Source organism: Theropithecus gelada, chromosome 1 (genome assembly GCF_003255815.1).
Source record: "Theropithecus gelada isolate Dixy chromosome 1, Tgel_1.0, whole genome shotgun sequence".
Taxonomy (NCBI): Eukaryota; Metazoa; Chordata; class Mammalia; order Primates; family Cercopithecidae; genus Theropithecus; species Theropithecus gelada.
Window position 1 is genome coordinate 36542841 of NC_037668.1, and position 21599 is coordinate 36564439.

Genomic DNA, 21599 nt, shown 5'->3' on the forward strand with positions numbered 1-21599 from the left:
GATCTAGAAGGGTCACATGCAAGATAGGAAAGGAATGATCCATAAGGCTTCATAGCAGCCATAAAGGGATGGTCCTTGGGATGAAGAGTTTCTCTGTTGTGAGAGGACGAAGGTGAGGAGGGGTACATATATCATTAATTGTGTATGTTGGGTATCATAAAGATGATTAATTTGCTTTCTGATGGCTTTTTTCCTTATAAAATAGGTGAGATTGAGGGAGGAAATAGAGAGGTTGAAAATAGTCATTGCTGGGGGTAGGTTAGTGCATGACCAGAGAACTGTAGCATTTTAATGGTGCATTTGAGGTTGGTGATGATGAGTTTTTTATTGTAGAAACACTGTACCCTGTTGTATGTGACTTTCTCTACGTATTTGGCTACTTGGGTTTAGATAAGAACAAAGTCAATAATTATCTTTATCGGAGTTGGCATTTTGACAGTTATGAAAAGTCAGAGGGAAAAATAAGTCTAAGATATTGCAAGGTATGTTGCTGAATGATGAACTGAGGACTCCAGGCTGAATAATGAAGGAACTACAGGAAGACTAAGACACTGTTAACACATTTGTAGTTGAAATAATTGAACAAGCCAATGAGAAAGTGAAGCTGAGATGTTAATGATTTTGGAGATGGAACAGTTATGGGTGATGATAAAGGGCAATGTATGTAACCTTGAGAGTGATGGCTCGTTAGGAATGGAAAAAGAGATCTCAGGAAGACCAAAGAACCAGGAAGCTGTTCACAGGGAGGAGGAACTTTCCCGGAAATAATGGTTGGGCTGGCTGAGGAGGAGGACTGTCCAAGGCAAGAGTCTTTGAAGAATGAGAGCCAGTTTGGCCAATCAGTCAGACAGGTCTTTTCTAATTATTTGTTGTTGATTTTTGACAGGAAGCAGCGACAGCAGTATATACTTTACTAGTAGTGTTTATTCTAAAATCTCCCAAAATGGGCAGCAATCTCAGGATGTACAGAAAAAAGAAACATTTCCTAATGTCGCTGAAGAGTCCATCTGGAGAATGATACGGCAGACACCTGAGTGTGTTCTCATGACATATCAGGTACCTGAGAGGTAAGAAAGCACTTTAGAAGACCCACTTTTTTTATTTTTGTGGTTTCTTTTTTTCTTTTTTGAGACGGAGTCTCGCTCTGTCACCCAGGCTGGAGTGCAGTTTAGCAATCTCGGCTCACTGCAACCTCCACCTCCTGGGTTCAAGCGATTCTTCTGCCTCAGCCTCTCTAGTAGCTGGGATTACAGGTGTGCACCACCACACCCGGCTAATTTTTGTATTTTTAGCAGAGACGGAGTTGGTTGGTTGGTTGGTTGGTTGGTTGGTTGGTTCGTTTGTGACAGAGTCTCACTCTGGAGGCTGGAGTGCCATGGTGCCATCTCGGCTCACTACAACCTCTGCCTCCCAGGTTCAAGATTCTCCTGCCTCAGCCTCCCAAGTAGTTGGGATTACAGGTATGCACCACCACACCCAGCTAGTTTTTTGTATTTTTAGTAGAGATGGGATTTCCTCATGTTGGCCAGGTTGATCTTGAACTCCTGGCCTCAGGTGATCTGCCCACCTGGGCCTCCCAAAGTGCTGGGATTACAGGCGTGAGCCACTGCGCCTGGCCTATGGTTTCTTAATGTGTTTTTAAAGACGAAATAATTATTGAATGTTTTTAAAATTCTCTTTAAGAATCAAGCCTGTAATCCCAGCACTTTGGGAGGCCGAGACGGGCGGATCACAAGGTCAGGAGATCGAGACCATCCTGGCTAACACGGTGAAACCCCGTCTCTACTAAAAAGTACAAAAAACTAGCCGGGCGAGGTGGCGGGCGCCTGTAGTCCCAGCTACTCGGGAGGCTGAGCCAGGAGAATGGCGTAAACCCGGGAGGCGGAGCTTGCAGTGAGCAGAGATCCGGCCACTGCACTCCAGCCTGGGTGACAGAGCGAGACTCCGTCTCAAAAAAAAAAAAAAAAAGAAATGTATTTTCAAATTTATTCATTTGAAGTCAAGTGATGAATGATTTCTTAAAATAAGGATGGCAGAGATAGTGTCACCTATATTCAGATCCAGACTAAACAGATCTTACACATCATGAGACAAGGAAACAAAGTTGGTGCTTTCCAAGATGGCACACAAGTACAAGAACTTTTTGTTTTAGACTCTTGATTTTTTTTGCCCCATTCTAAAAGAAAAGAGCTAAGGGAAATCTCTTTCTTCCATACACCTCATTAAAACATCATATAGATATTTTCCACCAAGAAAAAAGCCTTTACCAACTTGACAAGGAAATGATCTAGTTGTTTTTTTTTTTTAATGTATGCCTCATGTATTAGAAAATGTAAGGTGTATTACCAGCCAAAAAAGAAGTGCTGTTCTTACATGACATGAAAAGAACCCTGTGTCTTATTCAGGACTACTAAGATTCTGTTTGTTTGTTTTCAGGGTTAAAGAAGTTGTACTAAAAGAAGACCTAGAAAAGTTAGAAAATATGAGGCAACAGCAGCCCCAGTTTTCTCATGGGCAAAAGGAGGAGCTGGCCAAGGTGTATAATTGGATTCAAAGCCAGACTGTCCCTCAAGAAATCAACATTCAAGTAAGCACAATAATAACGGCTGTCATATACTCATGTATTTTGGCCAGGTAGTGGTTTTAATATAGGTCATGCTCTTGCATGATCCCATTGAAAACGTTAATCCACACAGTTTACCTCTGCGGTAGGTGTTATTATTCCCTCTTTACCAATAAGCAAGAAGTAGGGTGTACACATGTTAAATAATTAATACAAGGCCATGCAGTTCATTGGATTTTGAACACAGGTCTTTTTGCCTCCAGGTGGTTTTTTCTTCTACCAGTTGGAATGTTAGGGGACAATAAAGAGTAGAAACACCTGCTTTGATGTGTGACTGACTGCATTTGATAGGTGATTTGTTACGTATTTCAGATACGTCTGCATGTTTGAAAAGAGTTTAAAAAAAAAAAAAAGAAAGAGGTAAGATTCACACCTGAGGTAGTATTCATACCAAGCAGAAACTTGAATGGGACCTAAGTGTCTTTTTGCTGTTATGAGGTCTTCTCAATGAGATCTTTTGTGAATAGCCTGAACAGTAAAGCTTTGATTTACCAGTGGTCCCAACCAGTGTTGGTGGCAGCTGTGGTAATGGTAGTGATGGTTGTACTAGTAATGAGATCTTTATTCCCACATGTATCAAGATGTGGGAGGCTGAAGAGTCAAGTTAAAAACAAAAGCAAGTAGGCCTAGTCCAGTGGCTCACGTCTATAATCCCAGCACTTCGGGAGGCCGAGGTGAGAGGATCAGCAGTTGGAGACCACGCTAGGCAACATAGCCAAATGCGTCTCTAATAAAAATCAAAAAATTAGCCAGGTGTGGTGGCGTGCACTTATAGTCCGAACTACTCAGGAGGTTGAGACAGGAAGATTGCTTGAGCCTGGGAAACTGAAGCTACAGTGAGCTATGATCTCACCACTGCATTCCAGCCAGTCTCAAAAAAGACAAATAATTTATGTGTGTGTGTGTAAAAATACTTTAAAAAAAGAGAGTAAATTTAGGTTTTTTAAAAAAATATTAAGGCTTATGAAGTAAGCAAGACAATGAAATCCTACTACCCCCATTTTTAAAAATTAACACTTTTAATTGTGGTATAATACACATAACATGAAATTTACCTTCTGAACTGTTTTTAAGTATATAATTCAAGAATATTAAATATCTTCACATTATGCAACCATCACCACCATCCATCTCCAGAACTTTCTTCATTTTGCAAAACTGAAACTCTATACCCATTAAACAATAATTTCCCTGTTCCTCCTTCTCCCAACCCTTTGCAACCACTGGTCTTCTTTCTCTTTTCTCTTTTTTCTTTTTTCTTTTTTGAGACAAAGTGTTGCTCTCTTGCCCAGGCTGGAGTGCAGTGGCGTGATCTTGGCTCACTGCAACCTCTGCCTCCCAGGTTCAAGCCATTCTCCTGCCTCAGCCTCCAGAGTAGCTGGGATTGCAGGTGCACACCACCACGCCCATCTAATTTTTGTAGAGATCACCATGTTGGCCAGGCTGGTCTCAAACTCCTGACCTCAAGTGATCTACCTGCCTCAGCCTCCCAAAGTGCTGGGATTACAGGCGAGAGCCATATGAATTTGACTACTATGCACACCTCATATGAGTGAAATCATACATTATTTGTCTTGGTGTGACTGACTTATAGACACACCTACTCTCTTGGTTATTATTTTCATGTAGTAACTTTTTACATCCTTTCACTTTCAACCTATTTGTGTCTACATCTGAAGTGAGTAGACAGCATATATCTGAATAGTGCTTTTCAAAACCTGTTCAGTCAATCTCTGTCTTTTGTTTGGAGAATTTAGCCCATTTACATTTAAAGTAATTACGGGTAAAGAAGGACTTACTTGTGTCATTTTGCTGTTTGTTTTCTATGTGCCTTAAAGACTTTTTTCCTTCATTTCCTGCATTACTGTCATATTTTGTGTTTAGTTCGTTTTTTGAAGTGAAATGTAATGCCCTGCTCATTTCCTGTTGTGTATATTGTGTAACTGTTTTCGTTGTGATAACCATGGGGATTACATTTAGCATTCTAACATATCACTCCAATTTGAATTTATACCAGCTTAACTTTGATAACCTCCTACAAAAACTCTGCCTCTGTAGAGCTCCATCTCCATCTTCTTTCAATTACTGAAGTTATAAAATTAGGTTTTTATACATTGTGTTTCCAAAGACATAATTATTTTTATGCATTAATCCATTAAATTATATAGAAAGCAAAATATGGGATTACAAATCAAAGCTAAAATAATACTGGATTTTATAGACTACTAGTTTTCTTTGAATGTATTAGTTTCTTTTTTTTTTTTTTTTGGAGACGGAGTCTTGCTCTGTCGCCCAGGCTGGAGTGCAGTGGCCGGATGTCAGCTCACTGCAAGCTCCGCCTCCCGGGTTTACGCCATTCTCCTGCCTCAGCCTCCCGAGTAGCTGGGACTACAGGCGCCCGCCACCTCGCCCGGCTAAGTTTTTGTATTTTTTAGTAGAGACGGGGTTTCACCGTGTCAGCCAGGATGGTCTCGATCTCCTGACCTCGTGATCCGCCCGTCTCGGCCTCCCAAAGTGCTGGGATTACAGGCTTGAGCCACCGCGCCCGGCCGAATGTATTAGTTTCTTAAATCATGTAGAAAACAAAAAGTGGAATTACACATCGTTGTTACAATCATAATACTTACCTTTGCTGAGATCTTTATTTCTTCATACAGCTTCAGGGTATTGTCAGTGTGCTTTCATTTCAACCCTGCAAGACTTCTGATAGCATTCCTTGGATGGTAGGTCTAGTGGTGTCAAACTCCCTGGCTTTTGTTCGTCTGGGAATGTCTTCACTTCTCCCTTACTTTTGGCCAGGCAAAGGATTTCTTAGTTGACAGTTTTTTTTCTTTAAGTACTTTGAATACACTGGGACACTGCCCTCTGAACTCCACAGTTTCTGATGAGATACCGATACCTGCTGATAATCTTACTGAGAATCTCCTGCATGTGTGAGTTGCTTCTCCCTTGCCTTTCTTTTTTTTTTTTTTTTTTTTTTTTGAGACGGAGTCTCGCTCTGTCTCCCAGGCTGGGGTACAGTGGCACAATCTCCACTCACTGCAAGCTCTGCCGCCTCCCGGTTAACGCCATTCTCCTGCCTCAGCCTCCCTAGAAACTGGGACTACAGGCGCCCGCCACCACGCCCGGCTAATTTGTTTGTATTTTCAGTAGAGACGGGGTTTCACCATGTTCGCCAGGATGGTCTTGATCTCCTGACCTCGTGATCCGCCCGTGTCGGCCTCCCAAAGTGCTGGGATTACAGGCATGAGCCACCGCGCCCACCCTCCCTTGCTGCTTTTAAGATTATCTTTGTCTTTGACTTCACGGTATTTAATTACAGTGTGGATCTCCGAGTTCTGAGTACATCCTAGTTGGAGTTCATTTACCCTCTTGGATGTTTACATTCATGTTTTTCATCAAACCTGGGGAGTTTTCAGCCATTATTTTTTGGAATAATCTTTCTGCCTCTTTCTCTTTTTCTTCCTCTGGGGCCCCCGTAGTGCTTACGTTGGTCCACTTGATGGTTTCCCACATGTCCTCCAGGTCTGTTGACTTTTCTTCAGTCTTTTTTCTTTCTGTTCATCAGACTTGACAGTTTCTCAGTTTTGTACTTTTTATTTACGGAATTTCTTTCTGACTTCTTTTTAGGTTTTCTATCTCTTGATTGATATTTACATTGTTTGTACATTGTTTTCTTGATTTTTCTCTATGCCTTTCTTTAATTCTTTCATCATCTTTTTCTTTTTTCTTTTTTTTTTTTTTTTTAAGACAAGGTCTCACTCTGTTGCGCAGGCTGCAGTGCAGTGGCATGATCATGGCTCACTGCAGCCTCGGTCTCCTGGGCTCAAGCAATCCTCCCACCTCAGCCTCCCAAGTAGCTAGCACACACCATCCATGCCCAGCTAATTTTTTAATTTTTGTAGAGATGGGATTTTGCCACGTTGCCCAACCTGGTCTTGAACTCTTGAACTCAAGCAGTCCACCTGCCTCAGCCACCCAAGGTGCTGCGATTATAGGTATAAGCCACCACACCCAGCTTTTTCTTTTTCTTTTTCTTTTTTTTTTTTTTTAAAGACAATCTCACTTTGTCACCCAGGCTGGAGTGCAGTGGCATGATCATGGCTCACTGCAGCGTCTACCTCCTGGTCTCAAGTGATCCTCTCGAGTAGCTGGGACTACAAGTGTGTACCACCATGGCTAACTAATTTTTTTTTTGTAGAGCTGGGACCTCACTATGTTGCCCAGGCTGGTCTTGATCTCCTGGGCTCAAGCCATCCACCTGCCTCAGCCTTCCAAAGTGCTTGGATTACAGACGTGAGCCACTGTGCCCTACCAGTTCTTTGATCATCTTTCAGTGGTTTTAAAATTTTTGTCTCACAATTCCTTTATCTGATCTTTCTCAGAGACTTTTCCTTTTGGTTTATGTTTTCCCTTTGAATGGACTATACCAGGGGTGTCCAATTTTTTGGCTTCCCTGGGCCACATTGTAAGAAGAAGAATTGTCTTGGGCCACACATAAAGTATACTAACACTAACAGTAGTTGATGAGCTAAAAAGTAATAAGAAATCACCAAAAAAAAAACTCATAATGTTTTAAGAAAGTTTACAAATTTGTGTTGGGCCACATTCAAAGCCATCCTAGGCCACGTGTGGCCCATGGGCAGCAGGGGGTTGGACAAGCTGGGACTGTACTTTGGCATTTCTTTGTATGCCTTAATGATTTTTTTTTTTGGTTGAAAACTAGACATTTGAATCTAATAATGTAGTAATTCTGGAAACCAGATTCTCCCCTTTCCCAGGGTTTATTCGTATTTTCTGATTGTTGGAAGACAGGGTCCTTATTGCCCACTCTGACTCCCACAAGCTGTGTGCAAGGTGCTCCAGGAATACATGCCTTGCCCAGGGTCAGGGATGGGTAGTTGCTGCTGTGCTTCAAGCTGAAATTGACCACAGGCAACCACAGCTTACCCTCTACGCATTTCCCAGAAAGTTGCGGGCCTTGAGATAGACTCAAGTTCCAAATAGTTGCCTCGGACTGATTTTGTCAGTTGAGTTGTCTAGGTGAGGAGAGAGAGTCCTAGTCTTCTACTCCGCCATCTTCTCAGAATAATCTCCCCATCTCCATTTTCAAAGAAAAGAATGAGTGTCTGTCATGTAAGAATGGCTGGGTAGGGTCTTACCAAAAAGCAGAGGCTGAGCTGGTTATTGTAAGTGTCTTTGTTTTTTTCAGTGTTGTTCTGGTTGTAAATAGACAGGTATATGAAAAATGAGGCCCACAGCAATTTAAACAAAAGCACAGTCCATGTGCCACTTAGTAATGGGGATGTTTTGTGCAAGCATCCTAGAGTGTACTCACACAAACCTCGGTGGAGTAGCTTGCTACAATCACTCCTAGGCTCTATGGGACAGCCTTTTGATCCTAGGCTACAAACCTGTAGAGCTGTTACTGTCCTGAATGCTGTAGGCGGTTGTAACACAGTGGTACTTATGTATCTAAACATAGAAAAGATACCATAAAAAAACGTGGTAGGATAATCTTACAAGACCACCATCATATATGCAGTCTGTTGTTGACTGAAACGTCATGTGGCACATGACTGTATTTAAACAATTTGTTATTTGCCTTTTAATAATAAAGAATGAGACCAGGCACGGTGGCTACTACCTGTAATCCCAGCACTTTGGGAGGCCAAGGCTGGTGGATCACGAGATCAGGGGTTCAAGACTAGCCTGGCCAACATAGTGAAACCCCATCTCTACTAGAGAACAAAAATTAGCTGGGTGTAGTGGCGGGCACTTGTAGTCCCAGCTACTTGGGAGGCTGAGGCAGGAGAATCGCTTGAACCTGGGAGGCGGAGGTTGCAGTGAGCCAAGATCGCACCACTGCACTCCATCCAGCCTGGGCGACACAGGAAGACTCTGTCTCAAAAAAAAATAAAAATAGTTGTAATAAAGAATGAACTATAATGAGTATTTTCAGACTTGAATAAGTTGGGAAGTTAGAAACGTGTGACCAGCTTTTTACTGTTTTAAAACTCTTCAGGTGACATTGACATCAAGTAACTCGCCTGCTTTTGTTCTTTTTTGGAGGCCTGTGTCACTTGCGAAAATGAAGATTCAGCTGATGGCGCGGCCACATCCTGCGGTCAGGCTCTGGCAGAAGACAGCAGCTGAGTGACTGTGAGGATGAGCCTTCATACCCTTTCTAAGACACGTTACACATACAGACCTTTTTAAGTCCTGGACTTTTAAATGACCATGAAGTTATCATTGAATGTTAAGATTTTTTCTTCTTGATTTTTTAATACACATAATCTTTTTGAAGCAGACATTGTATACAAAATCTTACTTCTCTTTGTTCCTGATACATTAAAATGGCCAGTTAGGCTCTTTTTGTAGTTGAATTGTCTGCTAAAGAGATTGGATGGCCTCTAAAGAGGTATGTGTATCTTTATTTCAGATGTCACCCAGAGTAAATTATAATTAGAAGTAGAGCTAGAATGAGCCCCAAACCTTAGCCTAATTTATTTTGTTCTGTTACGTAAGTCGTTTTCCCCTTAGAGTGCTTGAAGAAATCCCACCTATAGATTGTGTACTTTTCATAATGGTTTCCATGAATGCAGTACATTCATTTAGGCTTCATTCAACCTGGCGTTCCGCTCCATAATTAAGATAAAACATTCCGGTTTTCTCACAACACATTAGCACATATTGTCCATTAGCATATCTGGGATAAGCAGGTTTTGGGGGTTGAGTTTTAGCCTTCATCCTTGTAGATCCCTTTCCTATTGATTTCCCACCTTCCAGTGAAATTCTGAAAGCCTTATCTTAAAAATCGATCCGCTTACCATGGGCCAATTCTTGTGAGAGTTTCCATTAGCATTTGCATGTGTAATGTTGAAAGAGCTTCTTACTCAACCAGTGCTGTTGCCCTTTTCAGTGTTTTTGTTTTTAAAATAATGATTGTGAAAAGTTTTACAAGTAATGTAAAAGCTAGTATCATTCTTATATACTTTTGTGTTTAAATGTTCATTCTTACCAAAACTGTTAACTCTTTCTTTCCAATCAATTTACACAAAAGAGGTCACTCTAGCCCTGCCACAGGTCTGATTGGCACTGCCTTTTGTTTGCCCTTGAACAGGGGTAAGTGTCGTGGGGACTGCAAAGGAGAAAACATCTAGGCAGCCCAGTTGTCCTCGCCCACGGGGCCCTGCAGGCCCCATCAGTCACTGCCTTCTGTGGCGTTTGTAGTAGAGAATCACCTCCTGATACCACTAATATGAGTAGGGATTTCAGAAGTCTACAGTGAATTTTACAGAATTCACAGTGTCTTTTAAGAAGTGAGTGTGATTGTTTACTTGGTAAATCAGCTCACTCTCTGGTGCTCTTTAGAGAAGTCCCTGCTTCCTTCTTAAACTTGGAAGGACACATGAAATTCACACCCCTGCAGATCAGAAAAACCAAATAGAAGAAAATGAAGGTTATAGTAACCTTTTGTCTTTATATAACTTGCAACAAACTAACTTATTTTTTTCTTCCTTTTTTGTTTTTTGTTTTTGGTTTTTTTAGGGTTTTTTTTAGGAAAATACTTCTTTCTCCTTTGAAGTTTTACAGGTTTTTGTAAATGCATCCTGATAATGATTAGGAAAATTGACCTTTTTATCCATGATGACCATCCCGGTAGCTCAGATTTCCTTTCGAAGTAGTGGTTTTCTGGATGGTAATTCCATCTTAAGATGTCAGAGCTATTTTCAAATGCTGCCTTTGACAGTTCTTGGAATTTTCTAATATTAAGCAGTTCCATGCAAATATTCCTGTTTTATAAATAGCTCTTATAGTCTGCTCCACCTTGATAGTTAAGTGATTTCCGAAGCCTTTGTGTGTTGATCAGGTTGTGTGATATTTTTGCTTGATAAAGAATCAAATTTGAAACAATTAACCAGCCAGTAGATTGTCTGTCAGTGACCTTCTGTAGTAATACAGTTTTTGCTAATGTAAATAAAAATGGTATCTGTAGCTCTCAGGATCATTGTGCATTCATATATGCTAAGCCTTATGTTCTCTAATAGAAGCCTTTCTTTTCCATTGTTTCTGGATATTTGTATTATCCAAATGTGCTTATTTCTTTGCCTTAGTACACATTTTATGGAGTACATGTTATACTAGGTTTGATTTGAAACTGGTGCTTGTGGCAGAACTGTCAGAGCATGAGGAGCGCTCCTCCTGTGGGTGGACACGTTCACGCACTCACAGGTTGCACCTGCTGCTGGCGGTGAGCAGGGGGCTCAGCAGCTTGACCGCCGCCCCCCGAGGGGGCTCTACCCAGCTTAAACTTTGTTGTTCAGATTTGTTAACTTTTTATATTAATGACTATTGAAAATAGTAATAAAAATGTATATTATAGGCTTCAATGTTTACATGAATGTTACCCAAAAAGCTGTGTTTTCTTTGGTCAGAGGTCACGATTTATGAAAAACAAGATGCTGTGTGAATGGAAATCATTTTGCAATTGAGTGAAACTTCATTATAATTCACAGTGTAAATTTAATCCAAACTGAAATTTTGTTTCAACTGAATTTATAATTAACTCTGAATTTGTTTGTAATCATTAATATTTCCATTGGGTATCTTTTTAAGTAAAAACAACAAATAAACTCTGTGCATGTAAAACGCGAGAAATTGTCCGGCCCTACGTCAACAGATCTTTGAATGTGTTTTCTGTATCATTTAGAACTGTTTCTTATGATCTATTGAGGGACCCTCATATTAGTTAACCTTGCTTTTCTCAGCCACATTCTGTGTTTGCCTTAGCCAGTGGGTCTGAGCACCTACTGTATGGAGGATGAAGGTGCAGGCACTTTGAAATGTATTGGCTTATTTAGCCCATTTACACCTAGTGTTCCATTATTGGAACACTAAACTTGTGGGAGTTATTTATATGCTACTGCTCAGGGTCATCACCAAGGTCTGATTTTTCATTAAAAAAAAAAAAAAAATTGCAACCTCTGGCATAAATGGGTTAATCCTCCCTTCAATGTACATATTTTTAATACTTATTCTAATGCCAAATTTATAAAATTCGGTTATCAAAATTTCTCAGATTTTGTAGGGTGAACCTGTGTACAAGATCTGACTGTATAACTGGTGGCAACAAAATCTAGAAATTAAAATAGGGAACAAAATCCTGAAGCCAACAGAGCTTTTTAAAGCTTACACCTTTCAGACCATTTGCACCTTTCTTTTCTGTAACAAAAATCATAATAACGAGCAGGAAGAAAAATGGCTCAGTACACTTTGCGTGTGTACTACTCTGACAGGTGCTGGTCTAAGTGCTTGGCATGAATTATTTAATCCTCACAACTGCCCTGGGAAATAAGCATTGTTACTGTCCTCATTTTACAGAGAAATAAACTAAGGCAGGGGGAGTCAAGAACTGGGTCAGAGACTCATAGCTGGTGTGCACTGGGAGTAGGAATCTGACCCTAGAAACCTGATGGCAGAGCCCTGGTCTATTATGAATCATCACCTGATATCACTCATATGAGTAGGGATTTCAGAATTCAACAGTGGAATTCCGCTTTTAAGTTCTCTCTGATACAGAACAGTTTTATGGTGTCAACTTTCTGTGCCAGGGAACTAGTACTGATTTAATTTCAACACTGAGAGACACGCCACAGTATTATCATAGCTATCCCCAATGTTAGCATGTTTCTGAGCTTGTGCATTCATTGCAGTTTAAAACATCTCTCCCTTAGATTTGTTATTCGTGTGTGTGGTTTTTTTTGTTTGTTTGTTTTTTAGAGTCTCGCTCTGTCGCCAGGTTGGAGGGCAGTGGTGCGATCTCGGCTCACTGCAAGCTCCGCCTCCCAGATTCATGCCATTCTCCTGCCTCAGCCTCCAGAGTAGCTGGGACTGCAGGGCACGTGCCACCACACCCGGCTAATTTTTTTTGTATTTTTAGTAGAGACGGGGTTTCACCGTGTCAGCCAGGATGGTCTCAATCTCCTGACCTTGTGATCCGCCTGCCTCGGCCTCCCAAAGTGCTGGGATTACAGGCGTGAGCTACCACGCCCGGCCAAGTTCTTGATGTCTTGAGGGTAAACTCTGAGACCAGTACACTCTAGGAGACTTGTGATGGTCAGTGACAAGATTGACACAGTTGCGTGTTGCTGTTTGGTTGATGCAGACCCCTCTGGAATGTGGTGGGATGTCAGAGCTCAATGAGAGAAACGAGTTTCTCATAAATGTCCAGGCCTCCCTAAACCGGGTTCTGTGTGAGACGCACACAGAACTCTCAGGAGTTCACACTGTATCTTCTGTACATATATAAACCACATTTATACAGATGTATTCACGGAATAGAAGTCGGTACTTACACAGTTTTTAAAAATTTGTAAGCCAGGCTCTTTCTTCCACAATCTTAAATCTTGCCTCAGCTTTCGTCTCTCTATAAGAGACATCAAGGTGCTTTTCCCAGTGTGAGAAACTGTGATCCTTGAGCTCACAGCAACTGAGATTATACAAGTTTCAATGTTAAAAGATTAAAATCGTCAAGTGTTAGGACTTTGGTCAGCCGAGAGAAAGGATCTCAGCGCATGAGCTTCCCCCACAAACTTCAGAAACCAACGAGCATCAGACGCTTCCGCCCTTCATCTCAGACACCCGTAACTTTGAGATTTTTCCACGCTAAGATACTGGTTTCTTTTTATTTTATTTTGTTTTATTTTTATTTATTTTATTTTGTTTATTGTATTTTTTATGTTCTAGACAGTCTTCCTCTGTTGCCCAGGCTGGAGTGCAGTGGTGCGATCTCCGCTCACTGCAAGCTCCGCCCCAAAGGTTCAAGCGATTCTCGTGCCTCAGCCTCCTGAGTTGGGACTACAGGCACCCGCCACCATGCCCAGCTAATTTTTGTACCTTTGGTAGAGACAGGGTTTCATCATGTTGCCCAGGATGATCTCAAACTCCTGGTCTCAAGTGATCCACCCACTTCAGCTTCCCAAAGGGCTAGGATTACAGGCGTGAGCTACTGTGCCTGGCCATGATTTATTTTTTAAGTAATATGTTGTCTTTTTTAAGGGTCGAGAGGCCATCATAGCTAAGATAATATAGTTTATTTAAATGATTTGTCATTAAACAAGTTTAACTTTCGTGACTTTTTCTTAATGTTTGCTTCTGTTCATTCATTAGCTTTGCTTCTGAATTTTCAAAGAATTCTCTAAGGGCAAATGGAAGAAAAGAATAATTATAAATTTTCAGGACACGTTTATAGGGAAAATAACCACTCATGATATGTGCAAAACATAGAGGATTTATTTTCCAGGTAATAATGAACAGGGTGTAGTTTGCCTAGTTTTTCTCCACACTGTTTTCAAATCAAGCATTGTATTATTTTTTGTGTTTTAAGATGGGTGTTTCTGAGCTGACTAATAGATGCTCATTTCACTTCAGACACAGTATTTCCAGAAGCAATCAGGAGTCTCACGTTTCTTATATGGTTTCCTGATTCTGGCCAAAAGATGACTCAGTAAAATGTCAGGATCTTGTCCAGAGAAATCCTGAAACTGAAACAATCCAAACAAAAAAACAGGTAAGTTACCAATGAATGAAGAGTCCTATAAGAAAAAGGAATCTTGAGTCAAGACATTGGACTTCTTAAAAGTATTTGTGTTTTTCCCTGGATTGTAATTGTAACAAGAGTGTCCCAGGCCCAGTGGGGCTCCTGTGCCCACCTCCCCACCTCTAATGAGTGTCCTTCCTGTCTGTTCAGCTCAGTGATTGTCCTAAATTTTCCTAAACCCTCATTGACTGACTTCTATTTAAATCATGTCAGTTGCTAGGCGGGTGGCTCACGCCTGTAATCCTAGCACTTGAGGAGGCTGGGGCGGGCAGATCACTTGAGCCCAGGAGTTTGAGACCAGCCTGGGCAACATGGTGAAACCCCATCTCTACAAAAATTAGCTGAGTATGGTAGCAGGCTCGTGTAGTCCCAGCTACTCTCGGGAGGCTGAGGCATTAGAAGTGCTTGAACCTGGGAGGTGGATGTTGCAGTGAGCCGAGATCACGCCACTGCACTCCAGCCTGGGTAACAGAGTGAGACCCTCTCTCAAAAAATAAATAAAAAGTAACATATTCTATGCATTTATTGTCTTCTGTGTATTGTATGTATTGTGTGTATTATATTGTGTTGTGTTGTGTTGTATTTCTTTTTTTTTTTTTTTTTTTTTTTTTTTTTTGAGACGGAGTCTCGCTCTGTTCCCTGGGCTGGAGTGAAGTGGCACAGTCTTTCACTGCAACCTCCACCTCCCGGGTTCAAGTGATCCTCCTGCACCAGCCTCCCGAGTAGCTGGGATTACAGGTGCACGCCACCACGCCCGGCTAAGTTTTGTATTTTTTGTAGAGACGAGGTTTTGCTATGTTGCCCAGGCTGGTCTTGAACTCCTGGTCTCAAGCGATCCGCCTACCTCGGTCTCCCACAGTGCTGGGATGACAGACTCGTGAGCCACCATGCCTGGCCTCCTGCACATGGTTCATGTCAATGTCTGGAGCATGGCCGCCTTCCACTAGGTGTTACCTTGCAGTGCCCGTCACACTTTCCCATGCCTGTGAATCACCTGGGGATCTTGTTAAGATGCAGATTTTGCTTCCACAGGTCCTAGATGGGCCTAAAATTCTGCATCCCTCACTCGCTTCCAGGCGCTCCCAGTGCTGCTGGCAGTGGGCCGCATGTTAGATAGCGAATGAGAGCACAAGTGGATGCCAGACTTGAGAGCAGGGACCTCACCTATTTTTTTCATTCTTTCACAACTTACTTGATTTACCCAAAACAGGCACTGGGTAGGTTCCTGTTGCATTCAGATCTTATATCAATCACAATTCGGAAAAATTAATGCTTTGAAATAATGCTGGCCTATTATTATTATTATTTTGATATGAAGTCTCACTCTTATCATCCAGGCTGGATTGTGACGGCACTATCTCGGCTCACTGCAACCTCTGCCTCCCAGGTTCAAGCGATTCTCCTGCCTCAGCCTCCCAAGTAGCTGGGATTACAGGCGCCACCAAGCCCAGCTAATTTCTGTATTTTTAGTAGAGACGGGGTTTCACCATGTTGGCCAGGCTAGTCTCGAACTTCTGACCTCAGGTGGTCCGCCCGCCTCAGCCTCCCAAAGTGCTGGGATCACAGGCGTGAGCCACCGCGCCTGGCCATGCTGGCCAGTTATTTTAAGGTGTGGTTTCCACCAAGAACACTTCTCTAATTCAGAGTCCTGTAAAATCAGTACAGAATGTTCGCCTTTTTAAACCTAAGTCATAAATAGAGTCACTTACCTTTCTCAAATTTCCTCTTGGGTTAAAAATGTTGGTACTCGAGTCTGAAAAACAGTTTTGAAGCCAGTTCGTCAGATGTGTTGTTTCTCTTGTATGCTTGTTTTAAAATATACAAAATAATATTACTAAATTGTGTCTAGTTTCTGGTCTTTTTCCACATTGCAGCAACCTTTTCTTTTTTTTTTTGTTTTTTTTTGTTTGTTTGTTTGTTTTGTTTTTTTTGAGACGGAGTCTCGCTGTGTCACCCAGGCTGGAGTGCAGTGGCGCGATCTTGGCTCACTGCAAGCTCCGCCTCCCGGGTTCACGCCATTCTCCCGCCTCAGCCTCCGAGTAGCTGAGACTACAGGCGCCCGCCACCACGCCCGGCTAGTTTTTTGTATTTTTAGTAGAGACGGGGTTTCACCATGTTAGCCAGGATGGTCTCGATCTCCTGACCTCGTGATCCACCCGCCTCGGCCTCCCAAAGTGCTGGGATTACAGGCTTGAGCCACCGCGCCCAGCCAACCTTTTCTTGAATGCAGACAGGCACTCCTGTTCTTATCCGGAGTTCATAAAAGTCATTGCATTGTCCTCAGTAACTTAACAGTGCAGTGGCTCATCAAACATACAACAAATGGACTGTATTAAACAATGCCTACTAAAAGGCTCAAATTTTTTTTTTTTTTTTTTTTTTTTTTGAGACAGAGTCTTGCTTTGTCTCCCAGACTGGAGTGCAGTGGTGAGATCTTGGCTCACTGCAACCCTCTGCTTCCTGGGTTCAAGCAGTTCTCCTACCTCAGCCTCCCTAGTGGCTAGGATTACAGGCGCCCACTACCATGCCTGGCTGATGTTTGGGTTTTTTTTGTTTTTGTTTTTGTTTTTGTTTTTTTTGATACGGAGTCTCACTCTGTCGCCCACGCTGGAGTGTAGTGGCGCAATCTCGGCTCACTGCAAGCTCCGGCGCCTCCCGGGTTCACGCCATTCTCCTGCCTCAGCCTCCCGAGAAGCTGGGACTACAAGCGCCCGCCACCACGCCCGGCTAATTTTGTATTTTTAGTAGAGACGGGGTTTCACCATGTTCGCCAGGATGGTCTCGATCTCCTGACCTTGTGATCCACCCGCCTCGGCCTCCCAAAGTGCTGGGATTACAGGCATGAGCCACCGCGCCCGGCCCTGATGCTTGTATTTTTAGTAGAGATGGGGTTTCACCATGTTGGCCAGGCTGGTCCTAAACTCCTGATTTCAAGTGATCCTCCCACCTTGGCCTCCCAAAGTGCTGGGATTACAGGTGTGAGCCACTGCGCCCAGCAAAAGGCTCAATTTTGTTTCCAGAACTTCTTAAGCATTTGTGTCCATGCTTGGAGGAATGTGGCCATAGGGGAATAAGCTGACATTTGATTAATGACTTTCTGTGTGACTCAAGGAGCATTTTACTTGCCTTGACTCACTGACTCTTCACAAGTTACCTTCTGAGGTGGAAACTTAATCATTCCTGATTATAGATTAAGAAACTGGAGTACAGAAAGATTAAGGTTTCAGTAAGTGGGAAACTAGGATTTTAAATTGCACTCACTGGAAACTGGAATAATTACCATCAACCCCTACCCCCCAAAAATAAAAGTCCACACAGACAGAAAAAATGCTGAGGTACCAAAGAGCACGGTGCATGCAAGGAGCTGCTGGGGAAAAGAAGGTTGCACAGGCCGGGAGGGGAGAGGATCGGTAATTACTTATTTTATATAGTTCATCTTTATGTTCCAAAATAGGGCTCTACCTCTTCTAGATGAGGACAGACGGTAAGTTCAGTAGCAATTAAATCAGAGATGCTATAAACATGAGAAGCATTTACCTGCTTTCCTGAGACTATCCCCTCTTTCTGCACCCAGCAGCATCTCTGGCAGTATCTGCAGAAGAGAAGCTCTTTCTAGCTCCTCCGAAGTTAATGGCGCATCTTCATGAGGTGCTACAGAGTAAAAACAGAGACTTAACAATTCAGTTCATCCAGTTGGTTATGTCTGTTCCTCGTGTCTTTGGAGAGTACCAGAGACAGGGAGGTGAACACTAGAAAAACGTCCAACGCTAAGTTCACGACGTGTCATCAGTGGTGTTCTAAAAGAGGCGGAAATGCTACCAGCCCATGTGCCAGCCGGCAGAACGGGAAGCCGGGAGACGTGGATCTGACGACCGCGTGACGCGCCAAGCCCCTCGATTGCCTTGAGTAAGAGCTGAGGGCTGAGCCACAGCCTCTCTCAAAACCATTTTGGTTCAAAACGTCTGACTCTCCCTCATTTCTGCTTAACTACTGCTGCCTACTGCCTTTTTGCTTTTAGATATTTGGGTGGTGAAATTGGAGAGGAAAAAGAAGATTGTTTACGACCTTCCTGTAAAGCCAGTAGGATGGTATCACCTCTTCTCTTACTGAACTTCAGGATTTCAATACAATTATTATACTTAGAATCGGCTTCAAAATCATCAGTAAGGAACGTGATTGTGGCGTTTCCTATGTGAAATGTGGTCGACCAGATGGCATATAGAATGCATGGTAAGTGTGCTTAAGGTGTGTGGAAAGGGCACTCCGGAGTGTGCTGAACGAAGTGCGTGTGAGGCGTGGTAAATGCAGACCTGCTGCTGTGTTGCGATTCGAGGCTGTGGGAGTCAGGGTGGGAGGCCATGTGTGGCACCGGCATGCCGCAGGCTTACAAATAGCTGCAACCTTGATTGAAGGGCAGTGAGCAGATCATCATAAAGGCATCTGAGCACATTCACAACACTTCTGAAGACTGTTAATAAAAATCTATAAAATTTGATCATCTATAAATGCTGACAGGAAAGCTCATTTCTGGAGAAATCAATGAGAACAAATTCTGAGATAAGCTGCCACTTGTTTCGAATTTGTGTGAGATGCTACACTCATTTCAGCTAAGTTTCTTAAATTACTTGTAAAGTTTTTAAGATGACAGTAGTAACTGAGTATTTCCTTTTTTTATTTCATCTTGAGATGTGTGCTGTTTCTTTGTAAAGAGAGATTCAGTAAAGTTAATGCCTGTGTTTAACTGTTAAGAGGACAGTCAGTGATCATCTCAGTGACTCGGGAAGTTGGTTGACAGCGCCTGATGACAGTGCTTGACGATCATCAGAAAGCTGCTCGGGATGAACTTTTAGAGACTAGAAACTATAAAATCCTTGGCTTAGAAGAGGATTTTTTTTTTCTTTATTTAAAAAAAGCCTAGAAGTATTCAAGATTAAAGATAAGATTAAATCTAGTTAAGTTTTTGATGGAACCTAATCCCCAAGCATTAGCCTTCTCATTTCTTAAACTAAATGGAAAGATAATGGCAAAATGAGAACCTACCTGACTGATATGTATTTCTTTAACTCAACTTAGACTTAAACTGAATTAACATAAATCAAAAGGAAATGATCAATATACTCGGAAGGCTGTGAACTCCCTAGCTCCCCAGTTTGTCATTTAAAAAAATTTTAGTAAACATTTTTGTTTCATAGAACACATATCAGATTTTTTAAACATAAGGTGAAACAAATCCATTATTAATCTGCAATTAGAACAACCAGTGCTACATTCAACCAATTTGTTTAAAGTAAAAACTAAAAGTAATGATGTTTTAAATTTGGTGCAATTTTTAAAATTGGAAAAATATATATATCGCCCAAAACAAGAGTTTCAACTACAGAGGTAACATGAAACAAGCAATTTTCCTCTTCTCCTTTTACATTGTAGAGAGAGAAAAAAAAAAAACTGTATCCATTACTACATCTAAAATGTGCTGTAAGGATCCTTTAATATTCTTTTCAAAGCTGGGACTATTGATAGAACAAGACTCAAGACTCCTTTGAACAGGAATCCCATTCTTATCTCTAACATTGAATTTAAGACTGGTAAAGGCTCTTTCAAGACTAACATAAGGGAAAAAAAAAAATCTTACCTGAGAGTTGAAGGGATACTTCCCCGGAGTCAAGGAGAGGAAGAGATAAAAGAGGATTTAAGAATCCTATGAAAAGCAAACAGCAGGAGGCCAGCTTATACATGATTGCTACGAGATGGACGTCTTCCTTCTTGGCTTCTGTTGTAGAGAGCTTTCAACTCGCTCCTTCTCATTCTGCTCACTGATTATATATATGATCCTATGACCTCACATCATCCTCTCCAAAAAAAAAATAAAATGAGTTTATTGGCTACAGAGGCTAAAAGGCAATCACTTTGCATTGATGTCATTTTTCAAGGTAACAAGTCATAGACAATAAATTAACTGTCTTGTTGCCTAGTGTACAAAGTAGGTATTATATGAAGAACAGTGAGTTTATAAATCTGGCAAAAGAGCTACCTTACAGCAATAAATCATGAATTAAAGAAAGGATTGGATATGAGTTGAAGTGGCCAAAGCAAAGAGACGTGGATTTATGAGTCCGAGCAGAAGTGACGCAGAGCATAAGATGAAATACGTTGGGATCCATTTTTTAATCTTTCATGGGTGAGTAGATGAGTTGTCATGTTGTGTTTGGGGCTGCCATCCCTGAAGAATGACAGTCTGTGGATTAAAACTTAAAACCAGCTATTTCCTTTAAAACAGTGAAAAGTTAAAATACATAGCAAACATTGCTCAAGGCTCAAGACAATTGTGTACGTACACATGGCCTCATGTGAAGCCGCAAGCACTTGAGTCTTCAGAGAAAGGAAATAACTTCATAAAGTTGATGATTATTCAGCAAGGAGGGAGGAAGGACTTACACCAGAAAACTGGCTGATAAACATTTCCAAGATGTGCCCTCTACTCCCAGCTGTACTCTGCCCAGGCTGGTCCAAGCCCGGACGGGTGGAAAGGTCTCCTGACCGGTGTCCTGAAGTCTGCCTTCGGGCCTGCCACAGGCTCGGTACAGCAGAGGGATGCCAGGGGCATCTGTGTAAGTCCGATCATGGTAGTTCTTTGCTCAAAACTTTCTGTGGACCTAAACACAAAAGTTACAAAGATAGGCCAGGCACGGTGGCTCAAGCCTATAATTTCAGCGCTTCGGGAGGCTGAGGCAGGAGGATCACTTGAGCTTAGAGTTCAAGACCAGTCTGGGCAGCATAAAGAAACACTGTCTCGGCCGGGCGCGGTGGCTCAAGCCTGTAATCCCAGCACTTTGGGAGGCCGAGGCGGGCAGATCACGAGGTCAGGAGATCGAGACCATCCTGGCTAACACGGTGAAACCCCGTCTCTACTAAAAATACAAAAAACTAGCCGGGCGTGGTGGCGGGCGCCTGTAGTCCCAGCTACTCGGAGGCTGAGGCAGGAGAATGGCCTGAACCTGGGAGGCGGAGCTTGCAGTGAGCCGAGATCGCGCCACTGCACTCCAGCCTGGGTGACACAGCGCGAGACTCCGTCTCAAAAAAAAAAAAAAAAAAAAAAGAAACACTGTCTCTACCAAAAATATAAAAATTAACCAGGTGTGGTAGTGCATGCCTGTATCACTTTAGTCTGGGAAGTTAGGCTGCAGTGAGCCAAGATCGCCCCACTGCACTCCAGCCTGAGTGTCAGAGTGAGATCCTGTCTCAAAAAGAAAAAAGAAAAAAAAATGGTTACAACGCAATGATAGAACTACTAGGGGAAAAACACATGAACACCTTCACAACCTCAGGTTAGGCAAATATTTCTTAGACGAGACACAAATCACACAGGAAAAAATT

The 21599-nt window shown here is 42.2% G+C and overlaps 2 protein-coding genes across 3 annotated transcripts in view; one reads left to right on the plus strand and one right to left on the minus strand.

The window, feature by feature from the left end:
• Positions 1-11284, plus strand: part of PER3 (period circadian regulator 3) — a 62498-nt gene extending 51214 nt beyond the window's left edge. The window contains exons 20-22 of the mRNA XM_025355841.1: positions 887-1067; positions 2437-2587; positions 8696-11284. Of these exons, the coding sequence (XP_025211626.1) occupies positions 887-1067; positions 2437-2587; positions 8696-8779 (416 nt within the window). The 3' untranslated portion in view covers positions 8780-11284. The remainder of the gene's footprint in view (positions 1-886; positions 1068-2436; positions 2588-8695) is intronic.
• Positions 11285-13898: 2614 nt separating this feature from the next.
• UTS2 (urotensin 2) lies at positions 13899-20446 on the minus strand. Of its 2 annotated transcripts, none has more exons than XM_025359618.1 (4): positions 19858-20001; positions 17763-17876; positions 15935-15978; positions 13899-14169 (listed from the first exon to the last, which is right to left on the minus strand). In XM_025359618.1, the coding sequence occupies exons 1-4, from the start codon at positions 19958-19960 to the stop codon at positions 14053-14055; spliced, it is 378 nt and encodes a 125-aa protein (XP_025215403.1). In that variant the 5' UTR covers positions 19961-20001; the 3' UTR covers positions 13899-14052. The 2 variants fall into 2 exon arrangements, with proteins under 2 accessions (XP_025215403.1, XP_025215413.1); XM_025359628.1 differs by lacking the exon at positions 19858-20001 and adding an exon at positions 20262-20446 and having other exon boundaries at positions 13902-14169.
• Between the last annotated feature and the right edge of the window lie 1153 nt (positions 20447-21599).

Bases quoted from the DNA above. Each gene is read 5' to 3' on its own strand.
- UTS2 (XM_025359618.1), bottom strand. From the start codon at position 19,960: ATGTATAAGCTGGCCTCCTGCTGTTTGCTTTTCATAGGATTCTTAAAT. The intron at 15,979-17,762 runs GTAAATGCTTCT...ACTGTTTTTCAG, and splicing joins GGATAGTCTCAGGAAAGCAG to ACTCGAGTACCAACATTTTT. The intron at 14,170-15,934 runs GTAAGTGACTCT...GGATTGTTTCAG, and splicing joins CAAGAGGAAATTTGAGAAAG to TTTCAGGATTTCTCTGGACA.